Here is a 20,625-nt window from a genome sequence, read left to right as displayed (position 1 = left end):
TCCTACAAACCCTTCCCTTTACTTTCTTGCAAGTTGCATGCTTTAATTTCTGCTGCCTATATACTCTTTGCATGCTTGCTTGAATTGTGTGATGATTGCTTGACTTGTCCTAAGATAGCTAAAATCTGCCAAACTCTAAAATTGGGAAAAAGTTAAGTTTTTAATTGGTCAAGTAGTCTAATCACCCCCCCTCTAGACATACTTCAAGGTCCTACAAGTGGTATCAGAGCTTTGGTATCCATTTGCTTTGATTTCCATTGCTTTTGGTGGTCATAGCCTTGGTTTCACAACCTAGGAGAGTATGGCATCTAGTGAGGGAAATTATCACCGTAGAGGTCCTTACTTTGATGGTACAAATTTTGCTAGTTGGAAGCATAAGATGAAAATACATATTCTCGGACATAACCCCGCCGTTTGGGCAATTATTTGTATTGGCTTGCAAGGTGAATTCTTTGATGGGAGAGAGCCGAACCGTGAAGCTAATGCGTAAGAATTGAAGATGCTGCAATACAACGCTCAAGCTTGTGATATCATCTTCAACGGATTGTGCCCCAAAGAATTCAACAAAATCAGCCGTCTTGAGAATGCAAAGGAAATTTGGGATACTTTGATTGATATGCATGAAGGTACCGACTCCGATAAGGAATCCAAGTTGGATGTGCTCCAAAGTCAGCTTGACAAGTTCAAAATGAAGGATGGTGAAGGTGTCGCTGAAATGTACTCTAGGCTTGCATTTATCACAAATGAGGTTGCCGGCTTAGGGAGTGAAGAGATGACCGACAAATTCATCATCAAAAAGATCCTAAGGGCATTGGATGGAAAGTATGATACCGTATGCACATTGATCCAAATGATGCCAAACTACAAAGATCTCAAGCCAACGGAAGTCATTGGAAGAATTGTTGCTCATGAGATGTCACTCAAGGATAAGGAGGAACTTCACAACAAGTCAAGCGGTGCTTACAAAGCCTCAAGTGAAGCCCCCATATCATCAAGTGAGAAACAAACCTTCAATGAAGAATTGAGCTTAATGGTGAAGAACTTCAACAAATTCTACAAGAGTAGAAGCAAAGAAAGAAGCTCCAAGTCAAGGTCTTACAATGAAAAAAGATCTTCTAGTCGAGAGCGAAATTGCTACAATTGTGGGAGACCCGGACACTATTCCAATGAGTGTACGACACCCTACAAAAGAAGAGAAGATTCTCCAAAAAGAAGAAGCAAAAGAGAAGAATCACCACCGAGAGAGAGGAGGAGTAGAGATGATCGTTATGAACGAAGACCCTCACGGAGAAGCAAGGATTCGGAAAGGAAGGACAAGTCATCAAGGAGCTACATAAAATGAAGACATCAAGCTCATGTTGGTGAATGGGTATCCGGCTCCGACTCCGACAATCACTCCGAGAGAAGCTATCACTCCGACTCCGAATATACTCAAGATGAAGGTGTTGCCGGTCTAGCACTTGTGTCAACCAACTCGTACGACATATTTGATTCACAAAATGAAGGAATTGGAAGATGCTTCATGGCCAAAGGTCCAAAGGTAACACATCCTGAGAATTTTGATTTTGATAGTGATGAAGATGACTTACTTGTGGATGATGATTTACTTGTTGACAACTCTAGTGATGAATACTATGATGAAACGTCAATTAATCATGCTAATCAAGATAAAACGAATGACAATGATAAGGAGAAGATTGAGCTTCTAACTAAAGAACTAAACACTCTTAAGTTAGCTCATGAAACTATCTTCGAAGATCATCGAGAACTTTTAAGGGCTCATGAGAAGTTACGCTTTGAAAAGCTCAATCTTGAGCAAGAACATGAGTTCTTAAAAGCAATCAATGATGATCTTCGTAAGAAAAGTTCTTCTTACATTGCCAAGCGTTTACTCTTATCTACTTACATGCCTCAAGTCAAGTCTAGTAACAAGTACAAGAAAGATCCTTCCTCTAGTAGTAACAATAACAATGTCAAATCCAATATTGTTGCTTCTAGTAGTTCTCCTGATTCCACTAATGATTCTCTTAGCCAAGTTACACTTGAGCAAGAAAATAGCTTATTGAAGGGAATTATAGAGAAAGGTGTTTACAAGAGCCTTGCCGGGAGTAAGCAGTTCGAGGAAATTGTATGCAAGCAAGGAAGGCACCGGAAGAATCAAGGTGTTGGTTTTGAACGAAAGTTCAATGCCAATGGAGTTGAGTGGGAAGAAGATCAATACCACAAGACGAAGTTTGTTCCTCAACAAGAGAAGTATGATCCTACTTCCTTCAAAGGAACACAAGCACAAGATGATCTTCCACCACAAGACCACAAGAACAAAGACAAGGACAAGCTTCAAGAAGAGATTGATGCATTTGAAGAAGCACCTAAGGCCTCGGTCAAGTGGGTTCCCAAGACTACGTCAAGTTCTACTTCATCAAGTACAACTACAACTCCAAGGATTCCCATCAAAGATGATGTGGATCCCGAAAAAGAAGAACTAGAGAGTTCTTGAGGGTGACTCCGCCAACATTCTTCACTCATATCATTATGGCAAGAACAAGTGCAATCAACTTCCACATCTTGCACTAGTTCAAGGAGTCACAAACCCTCGTGTTGGTAAGGCAAGGGACAAGGTAACCTAATGATTTCATGGACATCATCTTGTGTGTGCATCACTCTATGTCTATGGATATTCTTGTTTGTTCCTTGTGGGACTAACCCATGTAGGTAAGTTGAAAGTGCAACTCACTCCAAAGGATTGCTCCAAATGATCTACACAAACATTGAGCATCCACATCTTCAACACCTACATGAAGTCATCATCGACAAAACCCAAGGTTAGTTCATCCCTCTAAAAGGGGATCTCACATCTAGGGGGAGCTTAACTCTAAGAATTGAGTCAAAGCAACTCTAATGGTGTGAACACATCAATGCATTATGTAAAAGTGGTAACCCCACTTGAGCTTAAACGATGTGTATGACCTATGATCAAATGTTTTCATTTGACTCCTAAGTCAATATACTCATATATAGATGACCTAGTCATCGCCAATTGTTTGATAGATGCTAGAATTGGTTGTGCATGTTTTGCCACATATTTCGTTTGCCATCTTATTGTGTGAGCATGTTGGTGCATATTTTACTCATTCAAGGACATCCACTTGTTGTTTTGTGTGATTGGCTTCCTTTTCTTTTTGCCAAGTGGATGGACAAGAATGCCTAAGAACCTTCTCTAGCTATCTATGCTTTTCTCGTCTCAAACTCTATTCATGCTACATCACAAAATTTGATCAAGTCAGATTCGAACCACTCTGTGTGAGGAGCACTTGGAGTCCCCGATTCGTCATAGACTTAAACTTCCAAAACTTCTTTGTGATTCTCAGTCTGACCGATTCCTCCATTTCGGTCCTACCGAGATCACTAAGTCGATCTAGGTTTTCAATCTCGATGCAACCGATTTGAACTTTTCGGTCACACCGAGTTGCTGTAACTGTACACAGTTATGCATCTCGGTGCCACCGAGTTATTCCACTCGGTCACACCGACAGGGTCGGGCTATATATAGTCACGGGCAAAAATTTGGAAATTTCTCCGAACCTCTTCGCCCGCGCAATAGCTCGCTCTGCCATCAGGGTCTCCGGATCGTCTCCTCGTCGCCAGCCGCCTCCTGTCGCTGGTCTCCGCCCACGTCAACGGATTTCACCCCCGCCGTTGCCGCCATAGCGAGTTCATCACCAAGCTAGGGTATGGACTCGATCACAGTGCTATCCTCGTCCGATTCCTAGCACATTGTGTTCTTATTGATTCTTGCCATGATTGAAACACTCCTATACAGTCAATGCAATCCTTAGATTAGATGAGATTCGAAAATTTAGGGTTAGGTTTCCGCCGAAACCATCTCGGACCCACCGAGTTGAAAAACTCGGTCCCACCGATTTGGCTAACGCCATTGCACTAGTAACTCTCGGTCTGACCGAGAATTGCTAATTGGTGAGACCGATTTTAGGATTTTGTGAAACCCTAGCAGTCTCGGTGCCACCGAACTAGGACTCGGTCCAACCGAGTTCATCATTTTAGGTTCCAAAACTGCTTCGGTATCATCGAGTTTGAAAATCGGTTGATCCGAAATGCTTTATGTGGAAAACTAAGACTGAATTTTTGAATCATTCTTTTGCAAAAATCTCTGCATTTTGTGATGTTCATCCACTCTATCTCATCTATAACTCTTCACAGGGTCAGCAGTCAGTGATTTGCAGCATGTCAGACCAAAGTGACAGCCAGAATAGGGAAGAAGAGCAGATTCACATGAGTGAGGGTACTAGTCCCTCCAGTTACTCAGATGACGGCAGTAGGAGCACCCCAAGCAATCTGCCTAAGGCTGCCACCAGGACAAGGAACAAGAGAACCTCAGATTCTGAGGATGAGGATTATAGAGCAAAAGAGGATGAGGCTACCTCCAAGAAGGTAGTGCTCAAAAAGGAGTATGCCTCAGCACATAACACTAAACCTGGACTCAATAGGAAGGTTCCTACCAAGAGGACACCTATGGTAAAGGTCAGAGGATCTACTCGAGTGCCTGAAAAGACTGAACCCAAAGACGCACCTGCAAAGAGAGTCACAACTTCCAAACCCAAGAAAGTTCCCACTGGAGAAACATGAAGTTTACTATTGAATCAGAAGATGAAGCTGCTGCTCAGGATAAGAAGAAGAAGAGAGCCAGAACCACTACTACCCAGGTTCTTGGAAATCCCTCAATGAGGAGAGACTCTGAAGAGGAAGAAGAGGTTGCTGCACCAGCACCCAAGGCACAAAAGCTTATGGGTGATGCTATTAGATCAGGGGCTGCAACATCAAAGCCCAAGGAAGCACCCAAAGCTGCCCCCAAGCCCAAGCTTGCACCAAAGAGGAATACCAGGAGTATTCTAGCTGCTGAGAAGAACAAGTCCCCAGTGCCTGAAGTTGCTGATGAGGAAGATGAAGAAGGACAAGTCCTGAGAAAGCTCAAGCCCAAGATACCAGACCACAATGATGCCCATCCTGTGGCTGAGGACATGAAGATTAGAAGAGACTCAGGGTTGAGGCTATGGAGGATGACAGATCCATATGCCACAAGGAGAAGAACTGCTGTTGATTACAGGTTCCATACAAAGGAACAGCATGACTTCTATGAGACAATCTTGTTGGACAAGAAGCCCATAGTGTGTGATATGAGGTGGGTCGACTGGACCTACATGAAAGACAATGAAGAACACTATCCTGGAGTGCAAGACAGTTTTGTTGCTTGTGGAGTTGCAGATTTTGTTGGGCAAAAGCTCACCAACTGGAATGATGAACTCATTATGCAATTCTACTCCACAACACACTTCTATCCAGATGGGAGGATAGTTTGGATGTCTGAAGGTACAAGGTACCAGTCAACTGTTGAGGAATGGGAAAAACTGATCAATGCCCCAAAGGAAAGTGAAGATGACTTGGATATCTATGCCAAGAATAAGATGGACCACAATTCCATGGCACACATGTACAAGGAGATCCCAGACAAAGCTATAGAGACACATAAGTTTGGGTTAGTCCACTTTCTTCCGTCAGGGCTGCCAACTATCAACTGGATCCTAAGGCACACTCTGTTGCCTAAGTCTAGTGACCACAACATGATTAGAGGGCATACAATCAACATGTTGCATTTGTTTGATGTGCCACAGAAATTTAAGGTCATGAGCCTTATGGTAGAGACCATTAAGAGGACTGCAGCAGACCAAAAGAGAAGTTGTGGATATGCCCCTCAGATTCAGGAGTTGATTAACTCAAAGATGGGCACAGGAAAATATCTATTGGATAAGGAACATTTTCCTCTCTATCCAGACTTTGAGGACAATCAGGTTGTCATGAATGAGCATGAACCATCATCAGTACAAGCTCAAGAGAAGAAGGAGAAGGCAAGGAAAGAGAAGGCTGCCAAGATGCCAACTCAAGAGGAGGCATCTGAGTACTTTTTGAAGAACAAACAGGAGCAGCTTGGTTACTTGATTGCATCAACTCTGAGGATTGAGAAGGGATTGGCCACCCTCACTCGAAATCAGGAGAGCTTGGAAAGAATCATGGAACTAAAATTCCATGATCTAGATGTCAAAGTAACTGAGATTCAGTCAGTTGTGGAGCAGCTACAGGATGACATGCAGGAGAGGCAGGGCAAGACTTCCACTAATGTATTTGTCAGAGTGCCTAGAGCTCAGAGGTCAGCTGCAGTGCATGTGACAGACACCAGAGCCACATCATCTGCACCAGCTACAGCTCCTACAGCTCCAGTGCAACCAGCTCCAGCATCAACTCCTCCAGCTCCATCCACTTCAACTGAAGCCTTCGTTCTTGGAGTTATCCGGACACCACCACCTGAAGATCAAGCCTGAGAGTCGATCTAGCACTATGAATTTTCTATGAACTTTTTGGTAACTTGTTGCCAAAGGGGGAGAAAAATGTATAGATCATAGGCTTCGAGAGAGAGTGTTGCTTTTGTTCTCTCTTGCTTTGCTTTGGTGGTTAAACTTATTTGCTTTTGATTGCTTGAGATACTATGCTGTTTTTGTGAGACATTGAGGATCATGTGTTTAATCATAAGCTACACTTATGCATGTTTGATGATATTATCTTACCTATCCATATGTGATCATTCACTTTGCTTGGTGATGAGTGCATGTATTCAATCTTTATCATTTTGAGTGCTCCACCAAGATGTATGTGACATGGAAGAGTAACCCATGAGCCTAATTCCTTATGCATTTGCAGTCCAAAGCAAATCTTAAACCATGCACAAATTTAGGGGGAGCTCTTGCTTATCACATACTTCTCAAAGCGACGATGTTGTTCAATCTTATTATCATTTGTCGAAGCTTTGATCTATATGTTGTCATCAATTACCAAAAAGGGGGAGATTAAAAGTGCAACTATCCCTAGGTGGTTTTGGTAATTTATAACAACATATAGCTCATTGAGCTAATGCTATTCCAAGACTATTATTTCAGGAAAGCTCAATGAATGGCATGGCATGGATGATGAAAGTGGATCCCTCAAAATACTAATGATAAAGGATTGGCTCAAGCTCAAAAGCTCAAGACTCTTCATTTTACATTTTAGTGATCCAAGATCACATTGAGTCTATAGGAAAAGCCAATACTATCAAGGAGGGATGAGGTGTTGCTTAATGAGCCTCTTGCTTCATGTGCTTGGTGATATGCTCCAAAAATCCTCAGCTACTTTCTCACATCCACAAATGACCTAAACCTAAAGCCAAAATCGGTCACACCGATTCTTTCTATCCGACGCCACCGAGTTCAAATGTCATAGCCACTCCCACAAACCCTAGGCAAATTGGTCCTACCGATAGGGATCTCGATCTCACCGAGATGGGATTGTAATCTCTCTGTTTCCCTTCGTAACGTTTTGGTATAACCAAAATGAGCGAACGGTCCCACCGAGATTACAATGTAAACTCTTTGTTTCCCTTTTGTAACATTTCGGTCTCACTGAAAAGAGCAAATCGGTCCCACCGAGTTTACCTGACCAACTCTCTGGAAACTTATTACAAAAATCGGTCTCACCTAGTTTGAGTGATCGGTCTTACCAAGATTATGTTATGCCCTAACCCTAACCGAATCGGTCCTACCGAGTTGCATGTCAGTCCCACCAAAAATCCTAACGTTCACTAGGTTTACTAAATCGGTCCGACCGAGTCTGTTGAATCGGTCCCACCGAGTTTGGTAAATTGTGTGTAACGGTTAGATTTTGTGTGGAGGCTATATATACCCCTCCACCTCCTCTTCATTCGTGGAGAGAGCCATCAGAACAAACCTACACTTCCAACATACCATTTCTGAGAGAGAACTACCTACTCATGTGTTGAGGCCAAGATATTCCATTCCTACCATATGAATCTTGATCTCTAGCCTTCCCCAAGTTGCTTTCCACTCAAATCTTCTTTCCACCAGATCCAAATCCTATGAGAGAGAGTTGAGTGTTGGGGAGACCATCATTTGAAGCACAAGAGCAAAGAGTTCACCATCAACGCACCATTTGTTACTTCTTGGAGAGTGGTGTCTCCTAGATTGGCTAGGTGTCACTTGGGAGCCTCTGACAAGATTGTGGAGTTGAACCAAGGAGTTTGTAAGGGCAATGAGATCGCCTACTTCGTGAAGATCTACCGCTAGTGAGGCAAGTCCTTTGTGGGCGATGGCCATGATGGGATAGACAAGGTTGCTTCTTCGTGGACCTTTCGTGGGTGGAGCCCTCCGTGGACTCGCGCAACCGTTACCCTTCGTGGGTTGAAGTCTCCATCAACGTGGATGTACGATAGCACCACCTATCGGAACCACACCAAAAACATCTGTGTCTCCAATTGCGTTTGAATCCTCCAAACCCTTCCCTTTACTTTCTTGCAAGTTGCATGCTTTAATTTCCGCTGCCTATATACTCTTTGCATGCTTGCTTGAATTGTGTGATGATTGCTTGACTTGTCCTAAGATAGCTAAAATCTGCCAAACTCTAAAATTGGGAAAAGGTTAAGTTTTTAATTGGTCAAGTAGTCTAATCACCCCCCTCTAGACATACTTCAAGGTCCTACAACACCCCAAACTCCGGGCACCCGCACCCCCAGGCTGTTTGCCTCGGACCACCCCGGGTGCCCGCACCTTCCACCCCCGGGCACCCGCACCCCCCAGAATCAGCCGCGTGCACTTTACGTTTTCACTCATAACTTTCACTCCCGAACTCCGATTTGGGTGTTCTTTGGCTCGTTGAAAAGCTAGCGACGTGGCCGAGCTTCTCATCTTGGTTTTAGCACCATTTGACTCCATAAAAAATTTGGCATTTTGGCATCTTTGCCTCGGCCATCCACCATATCATTCGCAAAACCACCATAGCTTTCCGCAACATAACCCATTTTCGATCCATATAGCATTTGTGGTTGCTTGAGTGGTGACTTGGGTATCCTAAGGTGTTTCGGCTAGTTAGGGATGATTGCTTCGTCATCAACCACCACCACCATTTCCGCATTGCTAACTCCGGAACCACCAACGCATTCCGCTACCACCATTTGACACTTTTCTTGAGATTTTGAGTTCGCGTTTTTTTACCGTTTCCTAAGGTGTTTCAGCTACTTAGGGACGGGTCTACATCATCTTGGTATCTACATCAAGAACACCACCACTCATCATCGCCACGAGGTCATCATCGACATCGATCACTTCACCATTTTGACAACCTAACCGTCAGCAAGAACGGTAACCTCCGTATCACCTTGGTATTGTGGTATCCCTTCATTGTACATACTTGCCATTACATTGTTAACCCCTTATCCCATTTTCCATCACTTGCCTATCGAGACTAGCCATTTGAGTATTGCCGACAATGTTACTTGTGCACATTAGTGATCCATACCTTCCATTGCATACATACCATATCATATTGGTATCATCGTGGTATCATCATATCATCCCTTGTGTCACAAGATCGTTCCCGCATATACACAATTGCTATCTTGGTTTGTGCATTTTGCATAAGTGGCCATATCAAAAAAAAGAATAAGCTTTTAAGCAAAAAGAGAGCAAAGAGCTTGTGAGCAAGAGCCATAGCATCATACTACATTGCACATAAGATTGTCATATCCGATCATCTTGGATCATATTGAGAAGAGCATCGGGAACATCATACACATAGCATGCTTGGGATAGAAAGCTCATACATTTTGCATCTTATAGGTTGTGCACAAGTGTCGTATCCGCCTTTGGAGCAATCGTGCTAGCGTCTCTCTTGAGTTGTGCAACATGAGCGTTTCCGTGGATTCCACATTTTGTGCTCATTCCTTGGTTGCACGACCCCATTTATCTATCCGTGTGTGTGTTTCCGTGTGCGACATATTGCTATTGGTTTACTTGTTTCACTTGCGAATTTGTGAATCTTTTCCAACATTATTGACTCTTGCTAACATTTTGCATCAAATTTTTGTGCCACTATCCTCACCGAGCTCCACTATAAGCTTTACTTGATAGGTGTGAGTGAACAAGTCTGGTACCAATTCCACTATTCTTTCATCTCACATTGAGTGAAACGGGATACATCCTCAACTTTGGGAAAAGGTAACTTGGTATTGTTTATCTCATTTCCTACTCACCTCTACTCGAGTCTTGTGATGGATAGGCAAGGCATTTCATCTCCGGTCTTCCACGACAACGATAACGCGAACAACTACATCACCAAAACGTCCATCTTCGGACTACAATGAGTAATGCAAGGCATTGAGAGACTCGCCATCGACATTCGCCAAAACGAAGCAAGGATAAGGGACTACCTCGGCACCAAGTTGGCCGAACAAAGGGATCTAGTACGAGACATGATGGCCAACTACAAGTCTTCTTCCCCTTCGTCATCTTCAAGGCGACGACGCTCAAGTGGCCAATCTTCGGAACACCATTGAGTTCAAGCACTACAACACCATCAAGATGAAGATGCTCGCAATGCGTACACCTACAAGTCCCAAAAAGCTCTACATCAAGCTACAACCAAACTTCATGAGCACAAGAGAAGACCGCGAGACAATCACCACCAAGATGGAGCTACGACTAATATGACCACTTCAGCATCTTTGCCAAGTGTCATCAAGGCATCTTCGCCTTTGGACGTATGGCATCTTTGCCTACCTCCGACGAGTACACCTACTTCGGCCTTCCTCCACGGCGACGGTGACGAGATGATCGAGCATGAGATTTTCCCTTCGGTCATGGAGGAGAGTGATGATGTGCCATCTTCGGCCTTCATCCACGGCGACGACGACGAGATGGTTGAGCATGGGATTTTCCCTTCGACCACGGCGACGTATGATGACTTGAGTGACTTGTGCCACCATATTGAGAGTGAGTGTGACTTTACCACTGGCCCCATATATGATGAGTTTCCACGATTCCCATGTGAGGAGAGCCACCAACACCACCACTTGAGTGATTTGAGTGACTCCACCATATGTGACATTGAGTGCACCTACCTTGAGGGAGTGAGTGAGCCACCACCACATAGAGAGAGTGAGGTAATTGATAGGGCATGCGAGGCCATTTCGATTTCGAACAACTTAACCTCTACCTCTATTGTGTCTTCTCATTTGGTGCTAGGTCCCATATATGATGATGCGCTGATCCGCGACGACTTCGTCCTTCCTATGGACAAGACGATGGCCATGGTGGACTATGATGCACCTCCCACATGGTTCCATCACGATGATGACGTTGACCATGCTTTGGTCTTTCCCACCTCACCTACACCACTTGAGTGGAACGAGAAAGGTAACATAGGTGAAGGTGATGCTCTTGTCCCACTAGTGGACATCCTTGGTATTGATTGCTTGCATGATGTTGATCCACCTATTGGCATGCTTCATTCTAGTTCGACTTCCCCATGCGATGATTTACCCATTTATGATGAGTTTGATGATTGCCACGTGGAGTCTATTAGTTGTGATGCCATGTTACATATGATTTCTTGTGATAATTCTCTTGGTCACATCATGTTTGACAATCCTCTTGACTTGTCATATGCTATGCATAAGATCAACAATATGTCATATTTGCAATCTCATCTTAGTGACTATGCATATGCCATCAACATAAACCCAATTTGCACATATGGCATAGATGACAAGCCCTTGGTTATTGGCATTTGTTTTTCTTGTGATGATATTGATATGCTTCCTTTGCATCATTTATCTCATATGCCATGCCATGACCACCTAGCTTCGGATATGCATTGTTTTGGATGTTCTCCATTTTCTCCATGTGATGTTTCCAATATTGCTCATGAGGATACCCCCATAGTTTCCTCATACATTTTAGGAGATTTTGATTCATCCTATCCAGTGCATGATCCCAATACTTGTGTGCACAATCTGCTTCTCATGAATAAACATGCTAATGATGTGACATATACTTGCATTCTCAATTTGTGTCCCCATCGTGTCATACATACCAACTGTTCTTTCATGATGGATGACATGTTCTTATACCATGCATCAAATTTCTTTGAGCGATGCTTATCTTGTGCTAACTCACACGTGCACATACACATCATGATGGATGATGTGTACATTTACCACGAACACAATTTCTTTGGTTTGTGTCTCTTTTGTGTAGGTAGCCATGAATACTTGTCAACCTCGCAATCCCATGAGTTGACAAAACGAGCTCTGGAGAGCAACGATGACTTGGAATTCCATGGAGTGGCTTTCCCACCGCTTTCTTCACGCAAGGACTTTGCGCATTTCTTCTACATGGCTCTCACTTGGTTATGGGTTATTTCCCACTTCTCACTTTATGCCCATATTGCCATGTTCACTTTGCATGATATGCTCATTCCTATGCCTTTGCCATGCATTTGTGACCCATGCTTTGCATTACACATGATGATTGATTCTACTACGTGCATGTGTATTTGCAAGCTTGGTGGAGATATTGCTTGTTATTGCCATGTCTACCTATGACCCATGCCTATGATGATACTATGATCTTGCTTTGTGTTCATGCTTGTGATATGTCATGTGCATTGTCTATGCTTATTATTTGCTCACATGACATGATTGCCATGAGTTCCTCTAGTGTGTTGCATCTTTGCTCCACTAGTTTGCACGACTTGATTTCTATGCATTCTCATGTTGCATCCAATTCTTGGATTACTCGCTCCTATCACATGTTTGGTTGCAACCATGTCATTCCTTTACATATGCCATGTCCCATTGATTGCTACATGCTTGCCTTGATTGCCTCACACATGATGAACAATTGCTCTTTCTATTGTGTTGAGTGCCACACGATTTTCACTACACCCTATGCACATTATGCTTGGATTGTCTTGCACTTGCATGTGTTTAGTCATATCATCTTCTTGGGTGTTGTGAATGACTCTTATGCCTACCATAGACCGTTCATTGAGAGTCTTATGCATGCTTGCTATGACATTGAGGTAGATGCTTATTCACTTGTTTCACATATTAGCACCTTTATCTCACCCTTGCATGATTGTTTCCATGATGCTTCTCCATGTGGTCAATTTATGTGCTTACATGCCATGCCACACCCCCTTGTCACACCATATGCTATGCTTGTTGACAACACTTGTTTGGTGAATCACCTCTCGAATGCTTCGTTGTGCTCTAACGCTAACCACATTTGTTTTTCCAAGTGTTTGTTGTACTTGCTGCTTTTGAAAGAATCACAAGACGGTGCGACATCGGAGAGTGACCATTTCGAGGTTGACGATGATGAGTGCTTGGTGGTTGTCAACTCCTACACGGCGACGCCCTCTCTTCCCCATGGTGATGAAGATCACGATCCGTGGACGGATCTCTCCCAAGGGCGGGGAGATGATGCGGAGCATCCCTCGACCATCACCATGGTGTCCATGGAGGTCACACCACCACCGCAAGCACAGAGAGAACCTACAACGAGAGCTCGCGCACGCGCCATTGAGAACGAGATCACTTCTTTCCTCTTCGAACTCCATTCGATTTCACATGTGAACCGGGTCCTACCTCAAACGAAGATATATTGCACTCTCAGGTACCGAGGAGGTGACTGTGTGGAGGCGAGGACGAAGACCCGGACAAACAAGAAGAAGGAGAAGGAGAGAAGCGAGAAGAACGAGAGGAGTCGGAGCTCCCTGGACGCCCCGGGTGCCCGGCCCCGCAGCCCCGGGTGCCCGGGCCTCTTCCAGCCGCCGGCCCGGCCCACTCCGTGTGCCCGGCCCATTGGCAACGGGGGACTGGGCCACCCCCGCTCCGGCCCAGTCCCCCCACTGGGTGCCCGGGCCACCCCCGCTCCGGCCCAGTCCCCCCACTGGGTGCCCGGGCCATCACCCCCGGGTGCCCGACCCAGCTCTTGGCGCGGCCTCGGCCCTCCCCGGGTGCCCTACCATGTTGGGCCCGGGTGCCCCCCCTCCAGCCGGCTCCCAGGTCGGTCCGGGTGCCCGGCCCTCTACGCCCCGGGTGCCCGGCCACCTCTTGGCGCCCGCCCCTGTCCGGCCCGGGTACCCGGTCCCTCGCACTCCGGGTGCCCGGACCCCTCCACGTGCCTGCGTGCACTTTTGGGATTTGGTCCCTTGTATGCCCCTCTTCCTCTCATTTTGTCCCTAGACTATATAAACACCTCCCCTAGCTCATTTGTAGGATAGCTAAGAATAGACATAAACCATAGAGCTTAGCTCATGTACCTTCCCTTGTGGGATTCCTCTTGAGAGGGAAGACTCCATTGGAGTACAAGACCTCCATTGGAGAAGATCCCTAGGGATTCAAGCCCCCTTGAGGGAAGGATCTACCTAGATCATCAAGCCCCCATCTCCTTCATAGGATTTGGGATGAACTCTACCATGTATCTTGTCTCCCTTTGATTGTTCATGTACCTTGTGGATCTTGTGTGTTTGTTGGTCTAGTGGATGTGTGATTGGACTTGTTCTTGAGTGTTCCTCTTGTTTTCTCTCTTGTGTTCATCTTGTTCTTGGGGATCCTCCTCCAATTTGTGAAAGATCTTCACTTAGGGTTCCACCCTACAACACAGGGCCACTGTGATGGGCTTTTTTTTTGCTGTGTGCATCATTAATGTCTAGTTGTACATTTTGTCGATGTAAAGGCTGGGTACAATTGATATCTTCACAATATTAATATATTTGCTTTATCGAACAAAAATGAAATTTAGTGAGGGAGCGAACGTGCGCAGCCGCGCGGCGCGCGCTGCACCATTTGTTTTCGACTCTACTCGATCTATGCCCATCTGTATGTACACGATCCACCACGTGCTCTATCGACCAATTCACGTGCAGCAACCTTTTTCAGCTCGGATCTCTTCACCCTACCAGTAGCAGTATACTGTAATTTTTGCTATATTTATGTGCTAGATGGGGCCTCCTTGCCTTGTTCGTCAGCTGCAGCTCTCTCCATCAAAATGATAGACTTCACGGCGCTAGTCTGCCTCTTCTTCGTCCTCCTCATCCTCAAGCTGGTCACCGGCCGCTACGCATCACCCACCCGCGGGCAGCGACTGCCACCCGGCCCATGGCAGCTGCCGCTCGTCGGCAGCCTGCACCACCTCCTGCTGTCGCGCTCCAGGGGCCTGCCCCACCGGGCCATGCGCGACCTCTCCCGCGCCCACGGCCCGCTCATGCTCCTCCGCCTCGGCGCCGTGCCCACGCTCGTCGTCTCCTCCGCCGAGGCCGCCAGGGAGGTGATGAAGACCCACGACGCCGCCTTCGCCAGCCGCCACCTCAGCGCCACGCTCGACATCATCACCTGCGGCGGCAAGGGCATCCTCTTCTCCCCCTACAACGACCGCTGGCGCGAGCTCCGCAGAGTCTGCGTGCACGAGCTCTTCAGCCAGCGCCGCGTGCTCTCCTTCCGCCCCGTCCGGGAGGACGAGGTCGCGCGCCTCCTGCGCGCCGTCTCCGACGGGTGCCGCGGCGGCCGTGCCGTCAACCTCAGCGAGAAGATGTGCCGCATGACCACCGACTCCGTGGTGCGCGCGGCCATTGGCGAGAGGTGCGACCACCGCGACGAGTTCTTGCACGAGCTCGACGAGGCCGTGCGGCTCACCGGCGGCATCAACCTCGCCGACCTGTACCCGTCGTCACGGCTCGTGCGCCGTCTCAGCGTCGCCGCGCGGGACATGGTCAAGTGCCAGAGGAACATCTATCGCATCGTGCAGAGCATCATAAGAGTAAGAGAACGCGCCGGCGCGCCGGAGCCAGAGAGAGATGAGGACCTGCTCGGCGTCCTACTCAAGCTGCAGAAGGACGGCGGCCTGCAATTTGAACTCACCACCGAGATGATCACAGCCGTCATTTTGGTAAGATATTATGCTCATTCCTCAACCATCGTTTATACTGTAAGTACGGTTCTGTACTACTTCCTCAAAAGAGATTCCAGCCACTATGAACTACATACGAAACAAAATGAATGAATCTACACTCTAAAATACATATATATATGTTTGTATATGGTTCATAGTGGAATTCCTACGAAGACTTATATTCATAAACGGGAGGAGTACATCAGTTCATGATCAGTGTGTTAATTAAATATACAGATGGGTTCCTCTAGTATCTCCATTCCAAAATAATTAAAGTTCTAGGCTTTTTCCATGTCAAACTAGTTTAAATTTGAAAAGTATATTAACATCTACAACACCGAATTAGTCTATTGAGACATTTTATGAAATATATTTCCTTAAGATATGTATTCAGTGTTTTAGATGTTAGCACAATTTTCAATATAGTTGGTCAATTTCAAGCAACTTTGACTTAACACCAACCTAGAACTTTATTCCTTTTGGAACGGAGGAGGTAATTTTTTTTATTTAGTTTGACAACACTGATTTGTGTGTAACATCGAAAGATAAGCACCTGCAGGACATTTTTGCTGCTGGGAGCGAGACATCGTCGACGACCTTAGAGTGGGCCATGTCGGAGCTGATGAAAAACCCACGGGTGCTACATAAGGTGCAGTCGAAGGTGAGAGAGGCCTTCAAGGGAAAAGATAAGCTCACCGAGGAAGACATCGTCAAGGTGAGGCTGGGCTATCTCCACCTAGTGATCAAGGAAGCTCTAAGGCTGCACCCGCCGGCGCCATTCCTACTCCCACGAGAGTGTCGCGAGACATGTCGGGTGATGGGCTACGACGTGCCCAAGGGCACCAAGGTGGTCGTGAACGTGTGGGCGATGGGGAGGGACGGCATGTACTGGGGTGACGCGGAGGCATTCAGGCCAGAGAGATTCGAAAACAGCACCGTCGACTTCAAGGGCGCCGACTTCGAGTTCCTCCCGTTCGGCGCTGGCCGGAGGATGTGCCCCGGCATGTCGCTCGCGATGGCCAACATGGAGCTGGCGCTCGCTAGCCTCCTTTTCCACTTTGACTGGGAGCTGCCCTTTGGCATGAGGCCCAAAGATATGGACATGACGGAGATTTTCGGTATCGCGGTGAGAAGGAGGTCCAAGCTCTGGGTGCACGCAAAATCCCATGTCCCCTGTGGAAATTGATTTGTTTGTTAATGGCTCAATGCATGTAGGGATGGCGCCTTAATTTGGAATTATATGTATTTTCTAGCCAATACATTTGCGTAGCTGCAAGGTGTCATCATCATCCTTGTACAATTGAATACCCTGTCTAAATCTCAGTTGCTGTTGTATATGTATGTCTCATTTATTTCTTTGTCCAAGAGTTTTAATTGTATCGATGGAGAAACCGAGATAGATGCCAAATGTCCACGATCTCATCCAATTAGGTTGCTGTCAAATGAAAAAGAGTAAATACACCGGAGGTGCCTTAACTTGTTGAGCACGGTCACTTTGATGCCCAAAATTGGTGCTATAACTTGTCCTATGAGGTAAATATGGTGCCTCCGTACGTATCGGGGGTGTACGTCCTACCCACGTGGCTTTGGCCCACATGTCAGTCGATGACAGCTGATGAGGTGCGCGTGAGAACTTTTTTGTAAAAGAAAATATCTGCATATTGTTTTAGTAATAATTACATTAAAAAAGCCAAACACGGATCCCACGTGTTAGTCTATTAATACCGCAGAAAAACAAACTGCCTCGCTGATGAGCTTCAAAACTGAGACGTCCAGGTTCAAAACTTGCACGCTAGCCACCAGGCAGATGACTATCGTAAGTAGTACAACTGCTAAGCTGGTTTCCTATATAGATCAATTCTACCTATAGCACACCAAAGTGGAGTTCCCCAAAATGGTGCCCGACGTTCCCCTTGGTCGCTCCCGCGAGCGGCCAGGGAGCAAGCCCTAGCCGTCGCCAGAGCCACATGCCGGCGTCCCCCTCCCCTCGCCGCCGCCGGTAGGAGTCATTGAGCGAAGCCTGAGCGGCTCGGCGGCGGCGGGGCCATCTTCCTCCTCCTGGGCGAGCGGCGCAGGCCGGTCACTTTGGGGGGATTCTGACTCGCGGTCGGTTAGGGCGGCGCGACGAGGCTGCAGGACGGCGCGGCCGCGCTCGGTGCGCGGGCTGGTGTAGGCAGGAGTGGCGCCGCGCAAGGTGGGGCGCAGGCTTAGGGGCGGCCGTGCGAGCGACTCGGAGCTCGCGCGCTGCGGCGCGAATCCGCGGCGACGCCGCTCGGTGGCCATTGGCGGGTGCCCGCGGCGTCCTACTGTCGTGCGGAACGTGGGGTGCATCGGTGCTCGAGGGAGGATGGCCTTGGCTATCCTGTAGGCGCGGCGCAACGGATCTGGCATCTTCCGGTATCCGGCAGGCGCGTGGTGGCGCGCATGGCGTGCGTTGCCGCGTCTAGTTCATGGCTGCGACTGTGAACCGTGGTGGTTCTCCGTCTCAGGCGGTGCTTGGCGCTCACTACTACAGAACCGACCTTTAGTGCCGGTTCGTCACGGGCTTTAGTGCCGGTTCGCCAACCGGCACTAAAAAGTGGGGACTAAAGGTCCCCTCCCTTTAGTACCGGTTCGTCACGAACCGGCGCTAAAGTGCCACCACGTGGCACGAGCCAGGCCCGTTTGCGTGTAGGGCATTAGTGCCGGTTTGTAACACCAAATGTTTAGGTGTTTTTTTTAATTTTTCTTTAATTTTGTGTTTTCAATTCAATTTAGTGATTGTTTTACATTATAATGAGTTGTTAAATCATTAGGTGAAAGTACCGCGGATTAGTTTCGACTGGATGCATTTATTGGATATCTCTAGCTAGCTACTAGCTAGCTAGCTAAGTGATCAAGTATATGCCATATCCATATTATACTTGATCAACTATACAGATATGGCATATACTTGATCACTTAGGTAAGGTAGGAAAAATATCATCACCAGCACTACTAGCTTAAAGAAGAAACATTCACTTGTACCAGAAGCAAAAATATCATCGAGTTCAACATGCATGATTGTCATGATATTATAAGCGTTCATATATAACACCACAAAAGCAAATCACTTAAGTTCATAACAAAGAACACGGACATCGAGTACTAATTAAGAGCAGCATGAAGAACTAGCTAAATCACTCCTGCTGGCTACTCTCTCTCTGGTAAAATGGCATAGAACATGTATAGCTCTCCTGATTGATCATATTGGAGCATGCAGATGAACCTGTCTCCTAATCGTGGGCTGCGCTTCTCATTGCTGCCCCCTAGTATTTCTCTGCGATCATTAACAATTTTCCTCCAATCTTTTACTATTAAGCATTCATCGGTTTTAGAAATCCTGAATGCATTCATGTGCAATGCAGGATATCTTGGCCGTAAGCTAACAATTGACATCTGACCTTTAGTCTCGATACCCTGAGGCACAACTGTCATCGGGAGTTCCTGTTGAAGAAGATCGCATAGTACTTAATTAATATACTTAGCAATGAAAGTTTAGCAAAAAAATTATGTATGCAAAATATGCACTGAGGACAAATAGTAAATATCTTACCATCATTCCTAAATAGATGTGACCGTAGTTCAATACCATCACTATTGGTCGCACGTTTTGAGTACTAACATTTCTAAGTGCAAGAAGAAAATTTGTCTTGACAGTATGAAGATCCTCAAGCCATGAAACATAATGACTTATCTCCTCGTAGTTTAGTTCAGCTCCGGGACAGTAGTAGGTCCTATCTACCAAGCGCCGGACATGTTTGGTTGAATGGAAATAAGCTGTCAATAGAAATTAGTTGTCAGTTATTTTTGAATAAGCAATATCAAAGACAAAAATATAGTTGAGAAGAACTCACATAATAGTAGAACTGGAGGCGTCTGCACATCGACCCATATATCTCTATTACCTTCAATATCATCTTCCGGACGAATATCAAAGGTGATAACCATACCAGGCTCAAATGCATAAGCCTTGCATAGTGCTTGCCAAGTTTTGCATTCAAAATAGGTGTACGTGTGTGCATTGTATACTTTGACGTTGAAATTATAACCATCATGCTCAGTTTTCAGGTAAGCTCTCTTTACCTCCATAGTTTCCATATCTTTGAAACCTATCTTATCCAAGACAAAAATTCTTGCATGGCAGGGGATGCGCTAGTAGAATAGTGAAAATTAAAAATTATAAGTCAGGTAAATGAAGCATATATAAGTCTGCTTAATTATGAAAACAGACTTGTCGTTGTGACTTACTGTATCGAATTCGAAGGTCTCATCTAACTTGATGCTGAATCGCTTACCATCAAAAGGAAATTTTTGTCGCACTGGCGGCGCTGGTCTTCACAGTATTCACACATAATGAAATTTTTTCCGTCGTCAGATGACATTTCCTATGTTCATATTAGGCAAAATATTAAACACTTACTAATTCAATTAATTCAACTACTTCTATGAATTCAACTAAGCATTTACTAAAAATAAACTAGTTATATTAATTCAATTAGTTCAACTAAGTATTTACTAAAAATAAACTAGTTCTATATATTAATTCAACTAGTTCAACTAAACATTTACTAAAAATAAACTAGTTATATTAATTCAACTAGTTCAAACTAAGCATTTACTAAAAATAAACTAGTTCTATATATTAATTTAACTAGTTCAACTAACATTTACTAAAAATAAACTAGTTATATTAATTCAACTAGTTCAACTAAGCATTTACTAAAAATAAACTAGTTCTATATATATATATTAA

General features: G+C 45.5%; 1 protein-coding gene across 1 annotated transcript; it reads left to right on the top strand.

The window, feature by feature from the left end:
- Positions 1 to 14,914: 14,914 nt before the first annotated feature.
- On the top strand, positions 14,915 to 17,218 carry LOC119307456 (zealexin A1 synthase-like). Its single transcript, XM_037583533.1, has 2 exons — positions 14,915 to 15,848; positions 16,411 to 17,218. The coding sequence occupies exons 1-2, from the start codon at positions 14,952 to 14,954 to the stop codon at positions 17,035 to 17,037; spliced, it is 1,524 nt and encodes a 507-aa protein (XP_037439430.1). The 5' UTR covers positions 14,915 to 14,951; the 3' UTR covers positions 17,038 to 17,218.
- The last annotated feature ends 3,407 nt before the right edge of the window (positions 17,219 to 20,625 follow it).

This window comes from Triticum dicoccoides, chromosome 5B (genome assembly GCF_002162155.2).
Source record: "Triticum dicoccoides isolate Atlit2015 ecotype Zavitan chromosome 5B, WEW_v2.0, whole genome shotgun sequence".
In the NCBI taxonomy this organism is placed as follows: domain Eukaryota; kingdom Viridiplantae; phylum Streptophyta; class Magnoliopsida; order Poales; family Poaceae; genus Triticum; species Triticum dicoccoides.
The sequence above is the reverse complement of the archived record's forward strand: the minus strand, read 5'-3'. Positions and strand labels throughout refer to the sequence as shown.

Coding starts and splice junctions, on each gene's coding strand:
- LOC119307456 (XM_037583533.1), top strand. CDS start 14,952: ATGATAGACTTCACGGCGCTAGTCTGCCTCTTCTTCGTCCTCCTCATC. Junction 15,849..16,410: donor TGATCACAGCCGTCATTTTG/GTAAGATATTAT, acceptor AAGCACCTGCAG/GACATTTTTGCTGCTGGGAG.